At 36.4% G+C, this 21,781-nt stretch overlaps 1 protein-coding gene across 2 annotated transcripts in view; it reads right to left on the reverse strand.

Moving 5' to 3' along the window:
- GABRG3 (gamma-aminobutyric acid type A receptor subunit gamma3) overlaps positions 1-21,781 on the reverse strand; it is a 315,420-nt gene that overhangs the window by 286,270 nt on the left and 7,369 nt on the right. For both annotated transcript variants that reach the window (XM_061377594.1, XM_061377593.1), the window contains exon 3: positions 10,334-10,401. In XM_061377594.1, coding sequence (XP_061233578.1) covers positions 10,334-10,401 — 68 coding nt within the window. The remainder of the gene's footprint in view (positions 1-10,333; positions 10,402-21,781) is intronic.

Raw genomic sequence — 21,781 nt, forward strand, 5'->3', positions numbered from 1 at the left:
CTGTTACCAAGAATGTTTTTGACAGACAAGGTCTGAAAGCAGAGGTATTCTTATTAGGTAATACAGGAGGAAATTTTTCATTTCTATTTGCATTCCAATTCTTCAATTACTAAAAGCAGTAAAATCAAGTAACTGACATTATTAGACAAAAAGATGTCTAATATAGTGTCGTGGTTTAACCCCAGCCAGACAGCTTTTTCACTCCCCCCCCCCCACTTCTTGCCCTCCCCATATTCCTGGAGGGACGAAGAGGAGAATCAGAAAGAATGCAATTCCCACGGGTTGAGATAAGAACAGTTTAGTAACTAAGGTATAACACAAACCACTACTGCTACCACCAATAATAATAACGATAAAGGAAATAACAAGGGAAGAGAATACAACACCTCACCACCAGCCGACCAATAACTCCCCCCCCAGCCCAATACCTCCTCCAACCCTGCAGTCTCCCAGCCCTTCTGGGTAATTCCCAGTTACATCCTGGGCATGACGTGCTGTGGTATGGAATACCTCTTTGGTCAGTTTGGGTCAGGTGTCTGCTTCCTCCCAGCTTCCCCTCCTCCCTGGCACATCACGAAGCTCACAAAGTCCTTGACCAAACCAAAACATCATTGTTATCAGCTCTGCTCCCAGCCCGAAAGTCAAAACACAGCATTGCACCAGCTACCAAGAAGGAGAAAAATGACTGCTACTGCTAAACCCAGGACATATAGGTATGAAAAAAAAAAAAAATAAAAATCACCAAATCTTGGGAACACATGCCCTTTTTTTTTTTTTGATCCAAAACAGACACTGAAAACTTCAAGCCTATTGAGATGAATATATCCTAAGTGAAAATAAGTTACATTAATCAACAGACAATAACGATAAAGGTTAGTGTGTACAATTGAATCAGGAGAAAGTGCAACAGACAGGAAAGGCCACAAGTACTTGTCACAAAGGTTACCTGGAACACAAGTTGTACAGAGATATAAACCAATGCCACTACTGAGCTTGTGCTTTTTTATATTCGACACAGTTATGAAATTTCATTTCCAGGCTGCTTCTTCTGAAAGTGTTAATAATCTTTCTCTAGGATAACATCCTGAAGGTCTGAAATAGTATGGCTCTCCTATGAAACCTTCTCAAAATAGTAGCCAACCATTTCTGGTTTTCCGCCTCTGTTAGAGTTCACTGTGATGAATCATATTTATTCTGTTTCTCCCATATAGTCTTCACAGGAACTTTTGACTTCAGAGAAGAATATTAATACAGAAGCAGACTATATGACAGTGTAATCACCACTGTGCCTATGTCAAATGTGATAAAGCATCTGCATGTTGAAGGGTTTCTCCATGTTTTCCAAATATACCCCCTTTGTAACAGCTGGCCTAATTTCTTTCCTTCAAACACCTTCTAAATCACAAATCACAACAGGTACAACAACCCTTTTATTACAACTTTTTTTTTTTATTTAGACCAGATCTAATATAGAAGATTACCTACAGAAAATGCCAAGAATTATACCGTTTTCTTCTCAATTCACTATCTATGCACAGAAAATATCAGTGGAGCTCAGACTGATGTAAGTATTTAACAACCATTGACATTTATATTAAGCTAGGCACTGTATGAAAGAACTTGACACTTTCATACCTTTGTGAACATAGTCCTAACTTTGTCGAGCTATACGTATGATAATTACGTTACTATACCTAGGTATTTAACACCTCCCATGACTAAGGTCCTTAAGCACTTTTGAAAATTCTGTTATCCTTGCAAAATAAGACAAAACAAGTTAGAGAAAGCAAGAAGCAGCTATCCCTGCTCCTACGTCTCCCAAGGAATGCATTTTCTTAGATAAGCTCTGAGAAACACAGCCTTTGGGTAAGAACAGAAAACAGTCAGAAAAGGAGGTAGCAGTTTGTTTGGTTTAGGGCTCTTACAACAGCTCTAGAGCCCTGAACAGTTTCCTTATCTTTACCATTGAAAATTAAATAAACAGTAAAATCAGTATGCTAACATTAAACTGTTTGTTGCTGTTTTTAACAAAGTGATTCTATTTCACTGTAATGCCTGTTTAATTAAAACACATCTAGAACTATGGTCAAAAGTGTCTGCTTTTCTGTAGTATGCAAAAGCTTAATATTATTACAAAACCATTTTCCTGTCACCAACTCGCTTCAGCACTCAAGGGTTGCAAATGTCATTTGTGGAAGTAGGAAAAAAGAGATGAGTTTCTGGAAGAAATAGCAGTTTTAAGGCTAGAAAACAGCTTGTCCAACCCTCTATGGAGCAAAACCACCTGTCTAACAAAAAGCTGACACACAAGAAGACAGAGGTGGAGAGAGCTCTGAGGAAGAAAATTATGAAAACATATAAAGAATCTAGAATGTAACTGTTTTTGACCACATAAAAGTCCCTTTTCTAGAGCAATAAAGTAATAAATGAAGACTACAGTGATTTAAAAGGAGAAAAGCATATGATGCTAACAAAAGCATGGAGGTGTTGGGATACAGATACATCCCTGCAGTTTGTAGACTTTTTTAATTGCAGAAACCAAGCATTTGTTTTATTCTTCAGTTCTGTGCAGTCACTCAGCAGAAATACTTTGTCTGTACCAGAAGATGCATGTCTAGGAGTACTTAACTGTCAAGGGACACCATGTTCACTAAAAAAGCTTGAAGGGAAATGAAATAAAACTCTCTAAACCTTAGTTTTCAGCAATGGGACAATAAAGGAAATTATTTCCAGTTAGACTACTTACAAGCTCTCAAGTGGAAAAAAAATGAAGGTGCATGGGTTCTTCTGGGTTTTATTCATTGTAAAAATGGTGTAAAAAATGAAGGGCATTGTTCTGATGCATAAATTACACTGACGAAGGGTATTCCTTTTCTACCAACCAAAAAACCTTACAGAAACTGGAAGACTCTTCTCTGACCCATTAGGGATTGTATGGGGTCATACTGTATTCAGATGCTCCTTCCAAACTACAAGCACATTTATAATGCCACTGGAGTCACTCTACGGATGCTGTGACAGCTGGGTCTGCATTCCCAAAACTTTGTGACATTAGATTTTACAACAAATTGTCATTAGGACTACTCTACTTACAACATCCATTTGCTTGGTGGGTAAATCCATCACTGAAAGAACTGAGGAAGACCAAATTCTCAAAGCCATGGTTTAAATTATGTCAGTATCACACAGGAATCCAATAAACAGGTCAACACAAAAGTAATTACTCTTTCATGGAGCAATCATGGAAAACTCAAGCTCCAAAACAAACAATAAATGCTTGACCACTCAAATACTAAACTGATTTAAGAGACCCACAATTTAGCCTAAAATAATTCAATATCCTTTGCAGAAATTTAGCCATAGCTTTTCTAAATCAGCTTTCCTAAGTGTTGTCAATAAAGAAAATGAATCTGTGTAACACCAGACAGACAAGGAAAGCAACTGTTACTTTCTAAGGGAGATGTAACAGTGCATACACTTATTCTAAAGCCTTGTGCCTGCAGGACCAAGAAACAGATCACTGAAATGGGAGAAACCAGGCAGGAGAACTGGCATTAGACCCAAAAGTAGTTTCTTTCCATACTTTATACAAAGGCCAATTCATTTGTTTGAAGATGAGGTACCTGTTAAGTACTGTAGCACTGTTCAGCTGTGGAAAAATACTCAGTCCAGCTGTTCTTCAGATCTTATTTCAATGCCTGTTACTGAAAAGACATTTCATTCTCCTATATTACTGAAAGCAAATTGTTCATTTGTTATACAGCTTCTAAGACAACACTAAGGCTAAGTCGTATTTGACAATCTGCTTAAATTCCATTAGGTAGATCGGCAGTGAGATCAGTCCATTACCAAAGACTTTTGATAGAAACTCGTTCCTCCAAGTAGCAAACTGCATTTCCTGCCAGTGTTGTAAATTATAGCAATAAGCATTTTAGTGCTCTGCATCACAGTACATCAGCTTCATTATTAAAAAAAAAAAAGGAAAAAAGAACATTATGCTAGTCCATCTCATTGCACCTCAAACAAAGGCAACCTAAGGCCTTTATTCAAGTGTCTATCAGTTAGGTCCTATTTTAGTTACACAAAGTGGGGCTCTAGAGGAGACCTAAAGTAGAAGCTGCTAACGTGATACATGAAAATATCAATCCCTGCTCATTTTTTTTCCCCTCCAGCTTCCCCCTTTCCACTGTGTTTCACTTTGGAGATTATATTAGCCTCCCACAAGCTCCCACGTCATAAATAGACCCAAGTTCCAGCTTATTACTACTACTTCCTGGAATCATTTTCGTAGCAAGGCATTGTCTGCCACACCTTGAAGCAACAAGAATGAGTCTGTATGTAAGGAGATTTTGATTTACTAGCAAAAATACATGGAACTTAAAAGTTTTCTAAAATTCATAACCTTTTATCATCAGTGATACAAACTTAATGACAGTGTATGATTAGTACCTTAGTCCTTGTAAATGAACATACCCACTCAAACTAAAATTTAAACCAGGACTTGAGTGTGCTCTTAGGTCACAGAGCAAAAAAGCAGCTTCTAAAATTTGCAAGGAGATATGCAAACATCTCAAGGCATTCCATTATTTTACAGATTATCAGAACTCACCAACTAGAAAACACGGCCCTCAAAAATAACAGAAACCACCTCCCTAAACAATTCCTTTATAAATAACTTAGGCGAGTCAGTGAGATAGAGTTAGGAAAAAAACCCACTTCAAGATAACAATGCAAAACAGGACGTCAGGCATGTCTTCACACAATGTCTTGTATTCACTTTGAGAAGAAGCCTGTAAAGAATATTTGGGGCTACACAGTAGGGTGAAAAACAGATGAAATCAGGATTTAGATTAGCTTTCATATCATGGAAAGATTCACCAGGTTATGTTTCTCTAATTGGAGACGATTTAATAATAGTTTTAGCTATCAAGTAAATAGATGAAAAATATGCAAGAAATTCAGACTTAATTATGAGCTCTAAGTAATATTTTAGACAAGTCTCCACACTAAGATTACTCTTTTAAATACCTATGATATCTAGTGGAGAAGCAAAATGAGCATACAGGGACTTTGAAGTTCAAATAAGTCTACCAATACAGTAGAGGGCAAAAAAGAGTAAAGATTGCTTTTATTCTACAACTTTTAACTGAAGAAAAGGGAAATACAGCATCCATAAAGATATATAACATAGCCTAGAGAGTGAACACAAAAAAATGAAGCGATGAAACACACTAAAGAAACACTCTAGGAATTACCTTTTCAGATTACCTGAGAATAAAGAGATGAGCAGAGATAAAAAGAGATATATCCAGCAGATAACCAATTAACAATTTTATGAAAAGGTAAGTGCACTTTATAGGCCTGTTTCTCACACTGCCTCTTCAACATTATGTACAGCTGGCTTAAAATGAAAGGCCAGTTGCTAAAACCGTATAAGCATCAAATTCTTCCTTCACCAGCAATTTGAGCTGCAGCCTCAGATGCCTGGAACTACTCACTTAAGACTATATGTGTGTACACAGACTCTGATGTTATTGAGATTTAATAGTCTATATAATTTCAGCATGTTTACATTTTTGTTTCACAGAACTACTTCTAGGGGAGGTTTTTTTCCCCATCAGTTACATCCGATTCACACTTTGCAGCAGCATTGACATGGTCTCTCTCCTCTTTCTGTTCTTTTATACACAAGTCATTGCAGCTTATCTGTAGAAAACCTGGGTACAGTAAATCACACTGAGATTCAAATTTTATGAAGTAACTTAAAAACCTTTGCAGTGGTTGACAAGACGTGGGTTGTTGAAAAAAAACTGGATCATGGATTTTAATGCAAAAGCACAAGCTTCCTGGACATCATTTTGAATGGGAAGTGTTAAAAAAAAAAAAAAAAATACACTAACATACGAAAACTGAGTGATCCAGAATTCATACACCCATTTTACAGCATAAAGTGTGGGGGAAAAATAGAAACAAGATTGCAGGTGAATTTTAAAATTTTTAAAACTCACTCAAAGGATCCCTAACATCAGTGGAATCATGTTCATTATGATTACACGTATGACAAAGTTTTTTTCAAATAAAGATAAAGTCTTGCAATAGAAATGAATACTGCACCCTACAAGGCAGGTTCGCTAATGACGTTCTAACATGAAATAGCAAGTTGACAATTTCTGTAACTTTCTTTATGAAGAGATGAAAACCAAGACAAAGTGATAAAATATGCATACAGGAAGACTTAGTTGGGCTCAGAACATCCATGTGTCATTTACTTTTAAATCAACTAGTGTATGGATCTTTTTTAAATGAGTTCAAGTTCATATCCAATTATGATTTTTATAAAAGGAAGGCATCAAGATATTCATTCAATAGATGGCTTTTATCTGTTAAACAAGACACCCTAAAATTTCTGAACATGCATTAAAACATCTCAGAATTTTCAATTTCAAAATACTCTTATCTAGTATCAGTCATTTCTGTCATTTCATAACATCAAGCCATAGATCTAAATGTTGAAATTACCTTCTCCTTCAAAGCCACTGCCACTTGAGACTGCCTCCCAATATCACTTAGTTAATTATTCAGCCTGCTTTTACTTTTTTGTTCTCACATGATTCCTTTTCCTTGCTAATTAACATGAACTTCTCTTAGACTATTTCCCCAAATAACCTTCCATGTCACAGACAGAGTCACCACTGTCTATCCAGAAAACAAGTTTCAATTGTCATCATAAAAGATGTTCTAAAGATGAATCTGTAATAGCAGAGCATCTACATTACCTTCATACAATCTCTCCTGTCTTTTCTGGAAATCTTAAGGTTCTACATATTTTTGAAAGCAACTAAGAAATGAGTGATAGGGTTTTTAGAATCATAGAATCACAGAATAGTTACGGCTGGAAAGGACCTTAATATAATCCAGTTCCAACCCCCCTGCCATGGTCAGGGACACCTCACACTGAACCATGTCACCCAAGGCTCTGTCCATCCTGGCCTTGAACACCACCAGGGATGAAGCATTCACAACAATTGCATTTCAGGGAAAGTGCAAACAGTTTGGAATGCAGGGTCAACCATATATTCCTGTGGCTTATGCCATCTTTGCCACAGAGAACATTGCCTTTGCTTTGACTGCAAGCCTATCTGGAGGGATCCCTAATATTTTTTCCCCTTGTGGCACTTCTAATCTCAGTCTAAGAGGATTTCTTTTTTCTCAGAGTCACAAGTATTCATATACAATTCAGCTGAGGTTATCTTTGCTGTAGGTAGGTGTCTGGTAGCACCTGTCTTTTCCCTGACTGTTAAAGAAACAATGAGATCTGCTTATGCTAAAGTCTAATCATAATTACAACAAAGTTACTGACATCTGAAAAGCTTTACTCTACAGAATTGGCATTAGCATTCAACTGAACATCCGTTCAATAGATAACTTACGGAAAATTATTTTACTTCCTAGGTTTCACCCACAGGATGGAAAGCACTGATGAAAACTGATAATATACCTGCAGAGTCTGGTCTTTAGAGAAGCTCCACATGACTTTGCCTCAGAAGCACTGCAGATTTAGAAAAAAATGATAGAGCTAAGGGCTAAGTTTGGAAGTACACAGCAGGGAAGTCTTCCTTCTACATGTTGATGATCTCACTCTTGAAATAGAAGAGATGGAAATCAATGTAATCATCTTTCTTTTTGCTCAATCAACTTGCCGAGTTGCCTTGACAGAATAGCTCACCTTTTAATAATAATTTAGTGGAGAAAAGCTAAAAGTTCCTATCCTGCTGAGCAACATAGCATATGTAGCTTCTCACAGGAATACTTTATTTTTCCTCTCAGAATACTACTCTAAATTCTGTGCACAATTTTCACACACGTTCATCTCCCTTCAACAGTTCAGGAATCAGGTGGAAGATGGTCCCTTCCCTCCTCTTCCTCTGCCATAGGTAATCTCCAGCTAATTCACATGTACCCATGCTCCAGCAGTTCACAGGGTATATGAAAATCTGCTTACTTAAAAATATTTTTAATAGCATTTTTAATCCCAAAAAATGTTGTCTGTTTGTTTGTTTGTTGGGTTGGGTTTTTGGGGGGTTATTTTTGGTTTTTGGTTGGTTGTTTTTTTTTTTCTGGTAGAGCATCACAGTGCTACTGCATACTGTAGACAAACAGAATCTTAGAATCATGGAATCAACAGAACAAAAATTAAGTAACACAAATGGGGAGAAAAGTAACTCCTCAATCAGTTCTTCCACTGGAGAAGAGTCACGAAATAACATAGCTTGTAGGTCTGAGAGGAGGACTTACCTTCATTGTAAATTTGAGACTACAAGCCCCTTTCTGCTCTTTCATGTAAGTTTGGATAAGATCCAAAGTAATAGAGCAGAAATTGAGCTTCTGGAAGACAGTTTGCTATTACATTTGGGTGCTTAATATTAATCTCCTGTATTGATAACTAGGTTTGAGAACAAAGGTGAAAATCAGAAGTGCTTAGCTAGTTTAGACTGAGTTTCAGTGGGATATACTTTCCACAAGCATATCTGAAACATGACCCATTTCTGTTCAGAAATTTAAATAAAGTTTTATACAGACTTAAGTCTTTAAAACTTCAGGTACCTATATTTTATATTTCATCTTTTTTTTTTTAATCATTTGCCCTTACAGATTATAAACAGGTTTTTTTCAGCTGCAGCCAAGGAATTTCTCTACACCATATACTCATTAGCAATCCTATTAAGATCATCTGCTACCAAGGAGATACAGGATGCAGTTTTTAAGCTGGTGTCTTTCCATCTTGGTGACATAAGATATTCTGAACTCAAAGTTAAAGGATAAGTAAATTAGTCATATTTCGACTGTGCCCTAACAATCTTCCAAGAACCACTGGTTCCTTCTATTATTTTTTTTTCCTTTTTCCTATCTGAATCGGTTCTGATCAAATGCTTTCTTAATCATTATTCCACATACAACTCCAGCACCCAAAAAGGCTTTGAAAAGTAAGCATCCTTACCATTGTCCCCACTGTTTCTTAACAGAGTACCCACTCCTAGAGTATATGGAAATGCAAGCCAGAAAATAGGTCTTTTGATAAATTATTCCCTGGACAAGTCATTTTGGCACACAGCTGGGGAAGGGCAAAATAATTAGATGTTTATTAGTTCAAGAATGAAGAAGGTACTGTCATTGCTTGATGTTCGGTGCTTCATATGAAATATGACCAATACAATTCACACTCCAAATATGTGTCCAAGTTGGTCCCAGCACATAATTTGTTCTGTCTGTATTTGCCAGATTTCCCATTGCCAGGGGGCATGGGAATCTCTGACTATCCAGTATTTGACATGCTGCAATAATTTCCATTCTCCCACATACACAGGCAAGAACAAATAACCAGGATGAATGACCACATTTCAAATTCAGGAGTTTTTACTCCAAACCACAAAATGTATATGCAGCGCATTTATTAGATTCTTATATGGACATTGTACAGAGCAGCATTTGAATGTCATTGTGAAAAAGAGAAATTTCTCTGAAGAGGTTAGTGTAAGAGCTGTAAGTAAATTAACATATTAACAGGCCCTCTGTTACCAAACTGTATTAAGGAAAAATTCAGCTTAGCTTACAAGAAGGAATACTGTACTGATTCCGAACATGAAGGTGCACAAGAAGCTACAGTAACCCATACCTCTGTAACTACATAAAGACACAAGAAATGATTTGCTTTCTAAATCTGAATGTATTACTATAGAACTGAGAAATGTGCTGGAGTTAAGACTGCAACAAATGATTTATGTTTTGCTAAGTTTGCTACTGTCACACCATCACACAGACTCCTTCAGTTTCTCCTGCCTTTGTACATGCAGCATAGCTACGTACAAGCTCTTCAGAATTGTACTTTAAGGCTAAATATTGTTAATAACTTAGTAAAAGAAGAGTAACCACTGAAGAGATGATGAATTTCAAATAAATACACTGATAGTATGTGATGATTCTCATTAATTCCACATTATGAAGCTCTGCATATTCGACTGACTCTTGTCAAAATTCAGATTTTTCTTGACACTTGTTATGCTTCATACGTTGGTTTTTTTCCTATGAAGGCTATTTTGCTATTCAAGATCTACCAGAATTTTGTGGTAGACAGAGGATAATACTGGCTTGTAGGTTTGTTCCTTTCTTGAAGAGACACAAAAGATTCATCTGAAAAACAGAGCTATAGCTGAAAACAAAACTAAATCAGCAATAAAAACAACCTATCCTGGTGGTATTTATGCTTTTTTCAAAAGCTAGTATTGATGCCAAAACCGGTAGCCCAGATAAAAATTTTTGTTAACAAGTCACTTACCATATTTATTGATGATACGGGACCAATGCTGTTGACATAAATGTCAACATCAATAACTGTTGGTTTTACTGTGAAGAAAAAAAAAAAAATTATTTTGCAGAAAATGTAAGTAATCACTTTAAATATTTTCCTCCCAATAACTGTAAGTTCTGCTCTTCAGGTAGAGCTACTGAGAAATGTGGATTATATATTTTTTGTGGAAGACAAGGGTCTTTTCCTAGAATCAAAAAATGTCATAAATTACAGACTGTACCACTTTATCATTATGATCCCCATTTATCTCAGCAGCAATTTGTTAAAGAAACTTTCAGTACTAAGCACAGTGGCTCAAAGTCAAAACATAACATGACTGACATGAAACTAGAAATAATGGAGCGTATCATTTTTTCTACTACCTCAACATGCAGGTCCTTTAGTATGCTTGTTCCACACCAAAACATCTTTCCAGGTTTTCTCATCTCATTGGCCCTGAAATAATCTTAACTTAGAGCAAAATTATGATGAAATCCCTTTAGCTAGAAGTAAGCAACTGTTCTCCTTTCTATTTAGACTCATTCCCTCCAGCCCACATTGCCTTTGCACTCATTCATCCAAAGGTTTTTGAATTTGATTTGATTTAGTACATGCAATTTTCTCACAAGATCTTCCATGTTCAGACTTCCAGGATTTAACAGGCCAAGACAAGCTCTGTACTCCTTTCTGTAGCTCAGGCCACTAGGATTTATTTTACTTTTAGTATTTTTGGTGGTGGTGTACCTGCTGAACATTATTCAGATAGCTCTTACTGGTGGTGTAGGTTAACTCTAATGCCACGTTTACACTGAAAGACACATTTGTCTGATACTGCCCTCCTTCTGACCTCACAGGGTATACATTAACATCTGAATTGAGATATTAATTCGTGTTTTACTTTCTACAGAGTTAGCTGACTAGAACTATGTAAGTAGTAACCCTTTTATAACCTACATAGCCAGACCTGATGGAAACTTTGCCCTTGTAAGGCAACAGCTTTTGTTAGATATCTCCCTTTCCTATAGAGGCACCACTCTTATCCAGGGTCTTCAAAAACCTCCATAAAACAATTCAAAACACTGAAATTTGGGAACTATGCTGAACTCAAGGCTTTTTTCTCCCCCCCATCCCCAAGCCCCCTCGAATGAGGAAATCAAAGTACATCAGCCACTCAAAACTCAGAGAGCTTTCCTTGAGGAAGCTACTAAGCAGAGAAGTGAGGAACAGTTAAATACCACAGTTCCATGGGAAGATTATCCCAATTAATTTATCTAAAGCTTAAGAAGCCATCCCGCACAAAGCTGAAAATAAACAGGCATCTGCGCAGGTAAAGATGATTTTTTTTTTCCCCCATCCCCCAAATTTCAGGCTAACACTGTGATGCTGAAAAATTCTTAAGTACCTTCAAAGTTAGAAAGGCAGGCTGGCTTGTCATTTCAGACTTTGGTATGTACATATCATTAGGAAGAGTAGATCTGATATTGCAAAAAACCACATTAAAGTGGGTATAAATAGTGGTTGAAGATGATAACCATTCCTTAGAATTCATAAAGTAACACACACTTCTTTGACTGCATATGGTCAAAACTTCCAGAATTATTTATGGTCACAGTTTCAAATTGTCTGAAGTACTGGCTTAAAAACTTGGATCTTCCCTTGAGCAAAAGAAAATCTAAACTCAGCTGAACAAGCACAACTGATTAATGCAACTCTAATTGTACCCAGCTAATAGCAAAATAGGAGTCTAGCAGCTTCTGGTAATAAGATTTGCCTCAAAATGCAGTAATAAATGTCATTACATAGGAACTGGTAATAGCAGGGAACTACAGCTAGCTCTTTTACCAAGATAGCATATGTGGAATAAATGGGTCTGATCTTTCTTGGGCTTATGCACATATCTAGCTGGAAGTCCAACACTAAGGAGTTCTGGTGAGTGTTAATGGGACTAAACAGTGATGTAAATTGGTACTCAATTGAACTTTAGCAGGATTAGGGACAAAGTTCAGGACCAGAACACAGTGCTTGGAATCCATTTTTGTTTAATAATTGCAGCTAAGTATATAAATCCATTATGTGATGATAATTTCTCCTGAATGTGCTGGGCCAAAAACTGAAGAAGTGCTTGTCAATGCTAAAGAAAATTTGGTCTTATCTTTGGTCTTACAGTAATCTTGAAACAGAACAAAACCAAGCAGCAGGCACTTCTTATGTGAAATTAAATCATCAACTAACCTCAGACATTCACAGTGAAATTCAAATTAAAAGCAAACAAATAAATAAATACATGTAAGCTATTATATCACTATAACAAAAAAAAAAAAAAAGAGACTGAAAGTTCCTTTGAATGATATTTTGTTTTCCTAGGCAGAGGCAGAAAATACAATTGTAATAAAATTGCATGGCAAATGTGCGTTCAGGTTTTGAAAGAAAAGACAAAAGAGTACAGTTGTTGTTCACGTGATCGTTCATGGATACAAACAGATATAAACTGGGAGAACCACTAAGTATAAATTTTAGATTTTTTTATTCAAAGATTTGAATTCAAAATACCTAACATGATGAGGCAAAGATTTTAAGATTATTTCATCCAAAATGCATCATAGAAAATAACTGAGCCTTAAAGTTATCATATTTTATTAGAAAAAATTCACCCTCTACCAGTCTTCAATATAAACTAAGTTTAATGGAAAGACATAAATAGTTACATTACCAATTATTCCAAGGCCTGCACAGTTTTTCATGATACTACATTCATTTGTGAGCATTTAGTGCATGGACTGATTTAAGCCATGCATCAAGTTGCTGAGCTGCAGATAGAACCTTTTTTCTTGCACTAAGTCCTCACAGTCCTGATGATTGAACAACATTAAGTGTTAATGTCTCACTAAAAGTTGGCTATAAGATCACAAGTGGATACTCAGCTCCAGTACCATTTTGAAATCAGCAACAGCCCAAAATAGTTCTAAAGAGCTGTCAGAAACTTGGAAAAATTACTGGCAGAACCATGTGTATACTGTATGCAGGAGAGCAATTAAAGGCTGTCAACAAATGTACCAACCTTCTCAGAGTTCTTTGAAATAATCTTTACATGGTAGATAACTTTCCCCAAAAGACAATGTCAGCACATTCAAGTAACAGTAGCGTTATGCTGCTACACAGTGCTAAGGTTAGCTGCTTTTCACAATCATTTCATCTTCAAACATGTTAGTTTTAACTCAGGAAGGAATTTATCAAGCCAATCAAAATATCTGCAAACAAAATTAAGGTCACATCAATATTTAAATAATAGTCCCCATCTGACCTAAATGGTATGGCTTTGAGACAGGCAGAATGTTTAAATGCTAATCAGCCTTGTGACTATTACATTGCTAAGACACACCCAAATTAAATTTGTCTAAAAACATTAGACAATTCAAAAAACACCTAGACACAGGAGTCATGAGTTCAACACTGCCTGCAAAGCTCACTTAAGAAGCCAGGCGGACACTTAGTATAAAGCTAAGTCAGGTATGCCTGGACAACACAACACAGAAGAAGCTAGAATAATGACCTGATCACAAATACCCATGCAGGCCTGCTACACGATTTGTGTCGTCCTGCTTTATAGATTTACACTGGTGAAATGAACAGTACCTGAACCTGAAACACATTAAAATCCATTAAGACATTACTTTGAACATATGCAAGCTGATCATGTGTGTAGAAAAAAAAAAAAAAAAAAACGAAAAAAAAAAACAGATTAATTGGGAGAAATTTTAAAAACTTATGAAGAAATTGAAAAAGGGATTTTATATAGTTTCACAAGTAATGTAAGGAATAAACTGCAATAAGTTCCTGCCATTTTCCTTATTTAGTACTTTAAAATTTTCTATCCTTTTAAAATATTTTTTATTTTTGATAGTTCTCTGCTATCCAGAGTTGATGCTTATTTCATGAATTAAACCATTTTGTTTCCTTCCTACAGAAAGCTTCCTCCACATTTAAGTCTAGCCAAAGAGCATTTATGTTCCTGACTAAATCATAAATATTTAGAATTATTTTTTTAAGCTTAATGTTTAGAAATACTTCATTGGAAGTTCATTTAAACACGAGCTCTTATAAATTGTAAATAAAATTTAAATTATTTTTTGTTGAGAGTTAACCTTTCTTATATTGTTCAAGCAACTACCAGTCTAAATGATTCTAGTTTTAGACAGAATAGAGGTGGTAAAAACGTTATGGATCAATACACACGTATTTATAGAAGCAAAGAAATTAGCACCAGATTTTTAGGAGGCATGCATCCACATAAACAGAATATGAGCTCTGTTCCAGAAACACATAGCCACTTAAACCCTGCCTAAGTTCCGCAAGACTTCTGAATGCACAACACTAACAAGATTGGCTCTATGGTAATGAGATATTTTTTTAAATTAGTCTATAATTATACTTTACATTATCTCATTAGCACATAAATTGCTATTTTAAAATTGGAATAATGATGTAATAAATCATCACACAGTTATTGGTAGCTGTAGTAGTTGTGATTATAGTGTTAATTTTTACTTTGCATTAGTGATTATGATTATTAATATTTTCCTACATGACCTTACAGGGAACATCTAATTACCTGTTTGTCCCTGTAAAACAAACTGTTACACTAACAAGTCACTTATCAGGGGTAATTATGGTCAGCTAAAACTTCTATATTTTAAGACAAATTACCACATTTGAAGACAGACATAGGAAGTGTTGAGTCACCATCCCTGGAGGTATTTAAAATGGCACTTTAGATGTCACACTTAAGAGACATGGTTTAATGGTAGGCTTGGCAATGCTAGGTTAATGGCTGGACTCAATGATCTTAAGGGCCTTTTCCAACCTAAATGATTCTATAATTCTATTCTGTGATTCTACAAAGGTATCAGTGAAAAACTGATGGAACAGAACAGATGGAAGTCCAAGACCTTCACTTGCTACAGCCAGAGAAACTCTGACAGAAGTGTCATCCCTATGTTTTAGGTTAGGATCAAACTACCAAAACATGACTGCAAATGAAAATCAAAAGGATAATCAAAAGCTGAGTGCAGACTTGAAAGGAAGCTTGGATGACAGCAATAGCAGGATGAGAACACAGTCTTCTGAACAGGGTATTTTATTCACTTGCGAGGTTTTGCTGCCATTTTGTCCAGAACTGTGAATGGTAACATGCACATAAACGGACTCCCTCAGTTAACCATGAATCACTTTTATTCTTCATGTTCCAATAACAACATCAATCAGCTTTCAGCACTTTTATCTTTTGTTTACCTCATTTACCTTTCTCTAACACACGAGCTGTACTTTTTCCAGGATTATAATTTTGGGAGAATGAAAACTGTAGATTTTAATGGTTAGGCTAGTTTTACAATCAAAGTTTCCTAAAGTTTCCATTTTTGTTTTACTTACAATCATAGGAGGGGTGATACCATGTGACTGAAAAATAACAGGATTTGTTCCTGCAAAGTGTAGCATGCTAGCAACCAGAGTCTGGATGAACAATAGCAGTCATAAGGAAACTATACAACTGCAAAAAAGAACAACAATATTTTAAAGCAATATGTGCATAAAGTTTTCCTTGTTTAAAGATGACAATAACTTATTAGCTTATGCTGCAACCTCAAAATGGCAACTGTAGCACTGCATATCTGCCCAATTTAGAATACTTCCCAGAACCCTCTTTAAGTTAAATAAACAAATAAAAATTAAAATATTTATATATATATATATACTTTTAGACACACATCTACACTTGGAAGAGATGGCATAATCTAGCTAATCACAGAAGGAAGGTGAGCAAAAAAAAAGAGATTTTCTTATGTAATTAATATTTCAGGCTTTTCCTTCCTGTTACCCAGCTTTCAATCTGTGGCATCTCCAGTATAGCATGCTATACTCCCAGCCTTCTCTCAGATTTCTTAGCTGAAGTTATGGGGAAAAAAAAGAGAAAATAAGAACTAGCAGCTTCTACATATAGGTTTGAGTCTGACAGTTTAAACAAAGAGTCTGGCAAACATTAACTGTCAATCAAACTTTCCTACCTACAATGCCATTCAAGAAAAATATTCAATCTGCTCTTGTATCAGGCCATTTCAGCAAGTAATCGTTGTCAGGAAATAAAACTCTAAATTACCTCCGTAAGTGTATTATTTGCATTAGCAAAGAGAAGCTTGTGTTGTAAGGGACCTTACTCTTGAGTAGTTGGGTGAAAGACTGCTCTCTCCAAAACAGAACCAGTATGTTTGTTAACCTGATAGTCTACATGCAAGACATAAGTGTTATAAAGATACAAGAAGCCCATTAGGAAGGAGACAAAAGAGCAGTTTTATCTGCAGAGAAAAGTATTACTTGGAATAAATTATAAGAATAGTTTCAAAAAAAATAATGTTTGAATACTGAAATATTTCTATGTATTGAAGTACTCTAAGCTTCAAATTAAAGTTTTGATTTCTAGCTATTGATTTAAACTAGGTGTTCTAAAAAAATGAAACAAAAACTGAAAAAAAACGCAAAAAAAAAAACCAAAACAATCAAATCCATTAAGTAATATGAAAGAAAACCAACAAACACAATCTTTACTTTTTAAGCAGAAACATTAAATTGAATGGCTTCAGGGTCATTGCACTGGACTGTAATTTCCCTGCATTCCATTGCATTGGAATAAAACTTCTTTATGTTCTTTTAGTACGACACAGTAAGAATTCTACCTGAGAAGAGGATCAGTAAAAAGTAGGGTTTTTTTCCCTGACAGTTGAGAAGCTATGAACCAAACCAGGTCAGAAAGCTCCATGGTTAAACGATTAGAAAAGCACAATATAAGCATTAAAAAACTCACTGTTGACAGTCTATCCTACACAGAAATGTTCCCATAGTAGATTTCAAAAGACCTTATGTCTGATGCACTATACTGGCACCAGGCAAGGATTAGGTGCAACCAACAAATGTATTTATGTCATATTTTAAAACTCAAATATGGATCACAGCTTTCAAAATATAAAACTGGGACTTTGGAGTAGACAGAGACCACTTTACTCCTCACTTACTAGCTTTGCTATTAATATTCTAGAAATGTTTATGGCAAAAGATTCAGAAGAAAGTATCCATTACTGAAGATGTTTGAGAATTATAACTCCTGCAGACAATCGAGAAGCCCTTTCTATCCTCCCACCTAGAATAGAGATTGCTCTTGTTTGCATTGAACAGTAGCCCTTTAATCAGGAATATTCCTCTCCTTTTATAAGTGTGCTTATATGTAATGCATGTGAGATGACTGGCACTAAAACAGTCTTCATATTTACTGACTTACTTATGGACAGCTAGTGGATTTCTAGTTTGATGGCTGAACTAAAAAAAAAGTTTTTTGTCTCATTATATTTTTCAGCTCCTGTGCTCCCACATTGTTCAGCCTTTTCTCATAGCTGAGTCTTAGCAACAACATCCTCACCAAAGTGATTTTCTTCTTTCACATAAACCTAAGTTAGACAAATCTGCACAATTTTCTACAGTGCCCAACACTACAGAAGTTGGATCCAGGACCATGGCTTTCCCCTCCTGAATGCTGCCATAATACAAACACAAGTTACTCACTCTCTCCTTGTTGTGTACTACATTTACACATTGGTTAGCTCTCCAAGTACAACTCTCTATAAACAATCCCTAAATGAAAACTGTCCTTCTCACTACTTCCTGTTATAAGGTGTCCAACATAGTCTTTTGTAGGCTAGCTTTAAAAAAAAGACAGCAGAAAGTAGTAATTTGGCCTTGCATGACAGTTTACAGCTTTCTCTGCACTATGATCTGAGAAATATTTTCAACTGTGAGGCAATAAGCAAACTTCTGTCACCACATATGGGGAAACCTTGCTGGAGCTAATTTAAAGAGTATCAGGTGTGGCAATCATAAGCTAGCAAAAATAACTTGACAGCCACAGCGATAGCCTATGGTGCACTTCAGGGTTCATTTTTGTGTGGCATGCTAGAAGGGCAGGCGTACAAAAGAAAGGTTGTGATACTGCTTCAGAACTCAGGGTTTTCATAAGGATTGTGCTGGAAAATTAACATCTCCTTTAAAATGCAACAGAATAAAAGTTGTGCCCATTCATCCAACAGATCTGTTCCCTCCATACGCTAAGAAATTGTTTAATCTAGTTGCAGAGATGACAATGGCTTAAAAAAGAAAAAAACAACCCTGCTGTTAGATGCTACCAAGCCAATACAGTTTGAAACAGATCTTAGTCCCCTGTGTTTGCCGACATAAACCTGCCTATTTCTACCAGCTACACTTGTAGCTTTACTCTACAAGGTATTGAGAGCCACAAAGCTATTTCTAAGACCGCTCTCCTCTTCAGAAATTTGGCTAATGGTTATAAAGATACTCGGGAAACAAAAGAAACCAAATTAACTCCAAAGACATCTAAAACTGGTGGAGTCAGAAGATGCATAGGCATTAAATTATGGGGTATACATATGTGTGTATATATATATATAAATATATATATACATATACTTATTGATTGATGGTTTGGCTTTGCGAGCAAAGATTTGGGAAGGGCTTTAACCATGCTTACTACAAGCACGATGACCAAGAGCATGTGGGATATGCAAATCTGGTTGGAAAAAAGGGTGCTTGGGCAATCAGGAAGTGTCCGACCAGGACTGTCATCTCCTGAGCGATCTCGAGCTACCCATGCGCTGGTCTGCCCGCATGCAAGGCTGGATCTGCAGCTGCCCATGCCAGCTCTTCCTATCATTGTGAAGCAGAGTTCACCAAGCGTTGGATTGTTCACCCACTAATAGGGAACGTGAGCTGGGATTAGACTGTCATGAGACAGGTTAGTTTTACCCTACTGATGATGTGTTGTTGCAATAGTAATCCTGCTCAGTACAAGAGGAACCGCAGGTTCAGACCCCTGGTGTGTGCACTTGGCTGAGGAGCCACTGGCACAAGGCTACCATCTGCGGGCTTATGACTGAACACCTCTAAGTATGCTGCCTAGACGCTTGTTGTGCTATCGCTTCATTGGTTGCTTGTGATTGACCCAGGAGTTGACAGTCTTGTTCAGAATGTGTGGGAGAATGTCTTCCCGATATACATATACATACGTATAAACATACATACTACAAAGTGAATTTATCTGGACTTTTAAATACACAATACAAGGGACCACTAAAGGTTGTGGGATCAAATAAATCTAGAGGATATAAGAGGAACCCAAGAGTTACTGCAGAATAATAAAAAGAGGAGGGAAAAGCAGGTGTGAGTGGGAAGGCACCTCAGAAGACAAGCTGATGAAGCTTTCTTCATCATGTGCAATTCAGAGCTTTCTCTAATACAATGGTACATTTGAGAAACAGACGTAAACATGCAATACAAATTATCTTCATACTCTTTTCTACTCTTTCAGTGAATATTATCAGTAAAATCAGTATTACTCATGCCTATTCTGTCTCTCCCATAATGCTCTTGCCTCAAGTCTGATTTAATGTCAGCTTGACTTTTTTTTCTTTTTTAAATAAGAAGGTAGGCAGCTTATAAACCAGGTACTAGAAAACACAGGAAGAATAAATGAATATAATAAATAACCACATTGAAACAAGACTTCCATATGACATTTGGCCTTTTCAGTTCTGCTTGACCATTACTAGAAATATCAGTTGAAAACCTTGCTGTCAGTTAAGTAATTCTGAGGCACAGGAAGTTCTCTCTTGTTTGGATTTTATCTTATTTTAGCTTTATTTCTAATATTTATGACCACACTGTTCCTTCAATTTCCCTGGGTAGTCCGAGTACACTAGAGCATAGTCCTTTCTGGTTGGCTTTTTTCTTACCAGCATTATTTGCTCCAGCCTCTGAACTAGAAATTAACTGAAACTATTAAACCTTCCCTGGCAGACTGTATGTAACTGTAAAGATCATTGGTACAGCCTGAAATGCAGGGGAAATAACTTCTGTGGGTTTTTTTACCTATGATGTTGTCATTGAAAGTCAGGAGAATAAAACTCCTTAATACCAATGTATCAAAGAAGCAGGCACTTCTTTATTGCAGCGCTGCGTGCTAGGGGCAATTTCCACAAACCAAGCACACCCAATCCTGATTTCATCATTATGTTTATACACAAAAATTACAAGATAGTATTCTCCCAGTTACAATGATTGGTTAGTGATTTACATACAATTAAAGTATCTGCAGTGTCACTCTCTTCTGTTACTATGTTAGGGGCAAGGGTCTTCTCAATCTGTGGGTGTGTGTTTTAGTATTATAATGAGGGCAATTTACTTCAGGTCACCTTAAACCTAAGTTTTGTTGCCAAGCTGGCTGGTTAGATTTCTGCCTTGCCAGGTTGTCAAATAACTCATTCTATACACAATAGACCCTAGGTGCTTTGGTTATGCTCTAGAGAGTAAGGACTAAGGATAGTATGTCACAAAGCACAGGGACCTCAAGCAACACAGCGTCCGATTTCAACTAACACAGCAACCCACACTAACATAAAGGCTAATTTCTTAAATCACAATGCTCCTATAGGTAACTATGTTAGAAACACAAAACAGAAAGATTCAGTAGAACTTAAGATAATCTGCAGCAATATTTTTAGGCATTTTTAAAAAATGCAAAATCAGAAAGTTATCACTTTCCTAACACCACTTCTCACATTAGGAACACCAAGCAGAAAGCTAGTGGACAGCAGTTCTGTCTGTAACTAACAAGTGTGTGTAACTCCTTATTCTAGTCCTGTTGTGTTCTGAAAGTGTTTTAGGAGCTCGGGAGAGGGCCAAGCAATCACAGGAAGGCTGAAGAGTGTCTGATCAGACTGCAGTATGTGTGGTTTTGAATCTCTTTTCCATTGGAATTAAAGAGCTGGGGTAACTGCTTGTTAGAGCTGCTCGGGAACAGTTTTGTTCTCCAAAACATATGGGTGAAATAAAATGTTTTCTTTCACATTAGGTTGAGATAAAGAGGGAAGCTTGGAATTTAGCTCAGCTTATGAACTAACCTTAACATTACTATTCCTTTGTCATCACTGAAATTTTGGCCCACATTAGTTATTGCTTCTTAATGAACACGAGAAAAAAAGATCTTTTCTTTCAGGTAAGCAAACCAGCTACCCATGAAAAGCAACTCTAAGAGTTACTGCTCTTCATGCTCCAAAGGAGAACTGCAGCTCTGAGACTGATGAGATTTTTATCCTCCCTTTACTAATTGCACACTTCTCCCATATTAAAGTTTTTGGTGGGTAAGATGACTTTCACAGTGAAGGAAAATGATACTGTATTATCTTTCAGATGTAAAGTTCACTTAGGGAAAGTGATTAGCAAAACTTTTACTTTGGAAGAATACACTGTTACAAGCTTTCTATTTCAGGAAACCCATGTTCCATATAAAGATAATAAAGTTAGCTTTTATTCTCCAGGACTCCA

The sequence above is a fragment of the Neopsephotus bourkii genome, unplaced genomic scaffold, assembly GCF_033783945.1.
Source record: "Neopsephotus bourkii isolate Nb327-2 ecotype Australia unplaced genomic scaffold, CSIRO-AGI_Nbou_v1 NB_1760, whole genome shotgun sequence".
Lineage (NCBI taxonomy): Eukaryota > Metazoa > Chordata > Aves > Psittaciformes > Psittacidae > Neopsephotus > Neopsephotus bourkii.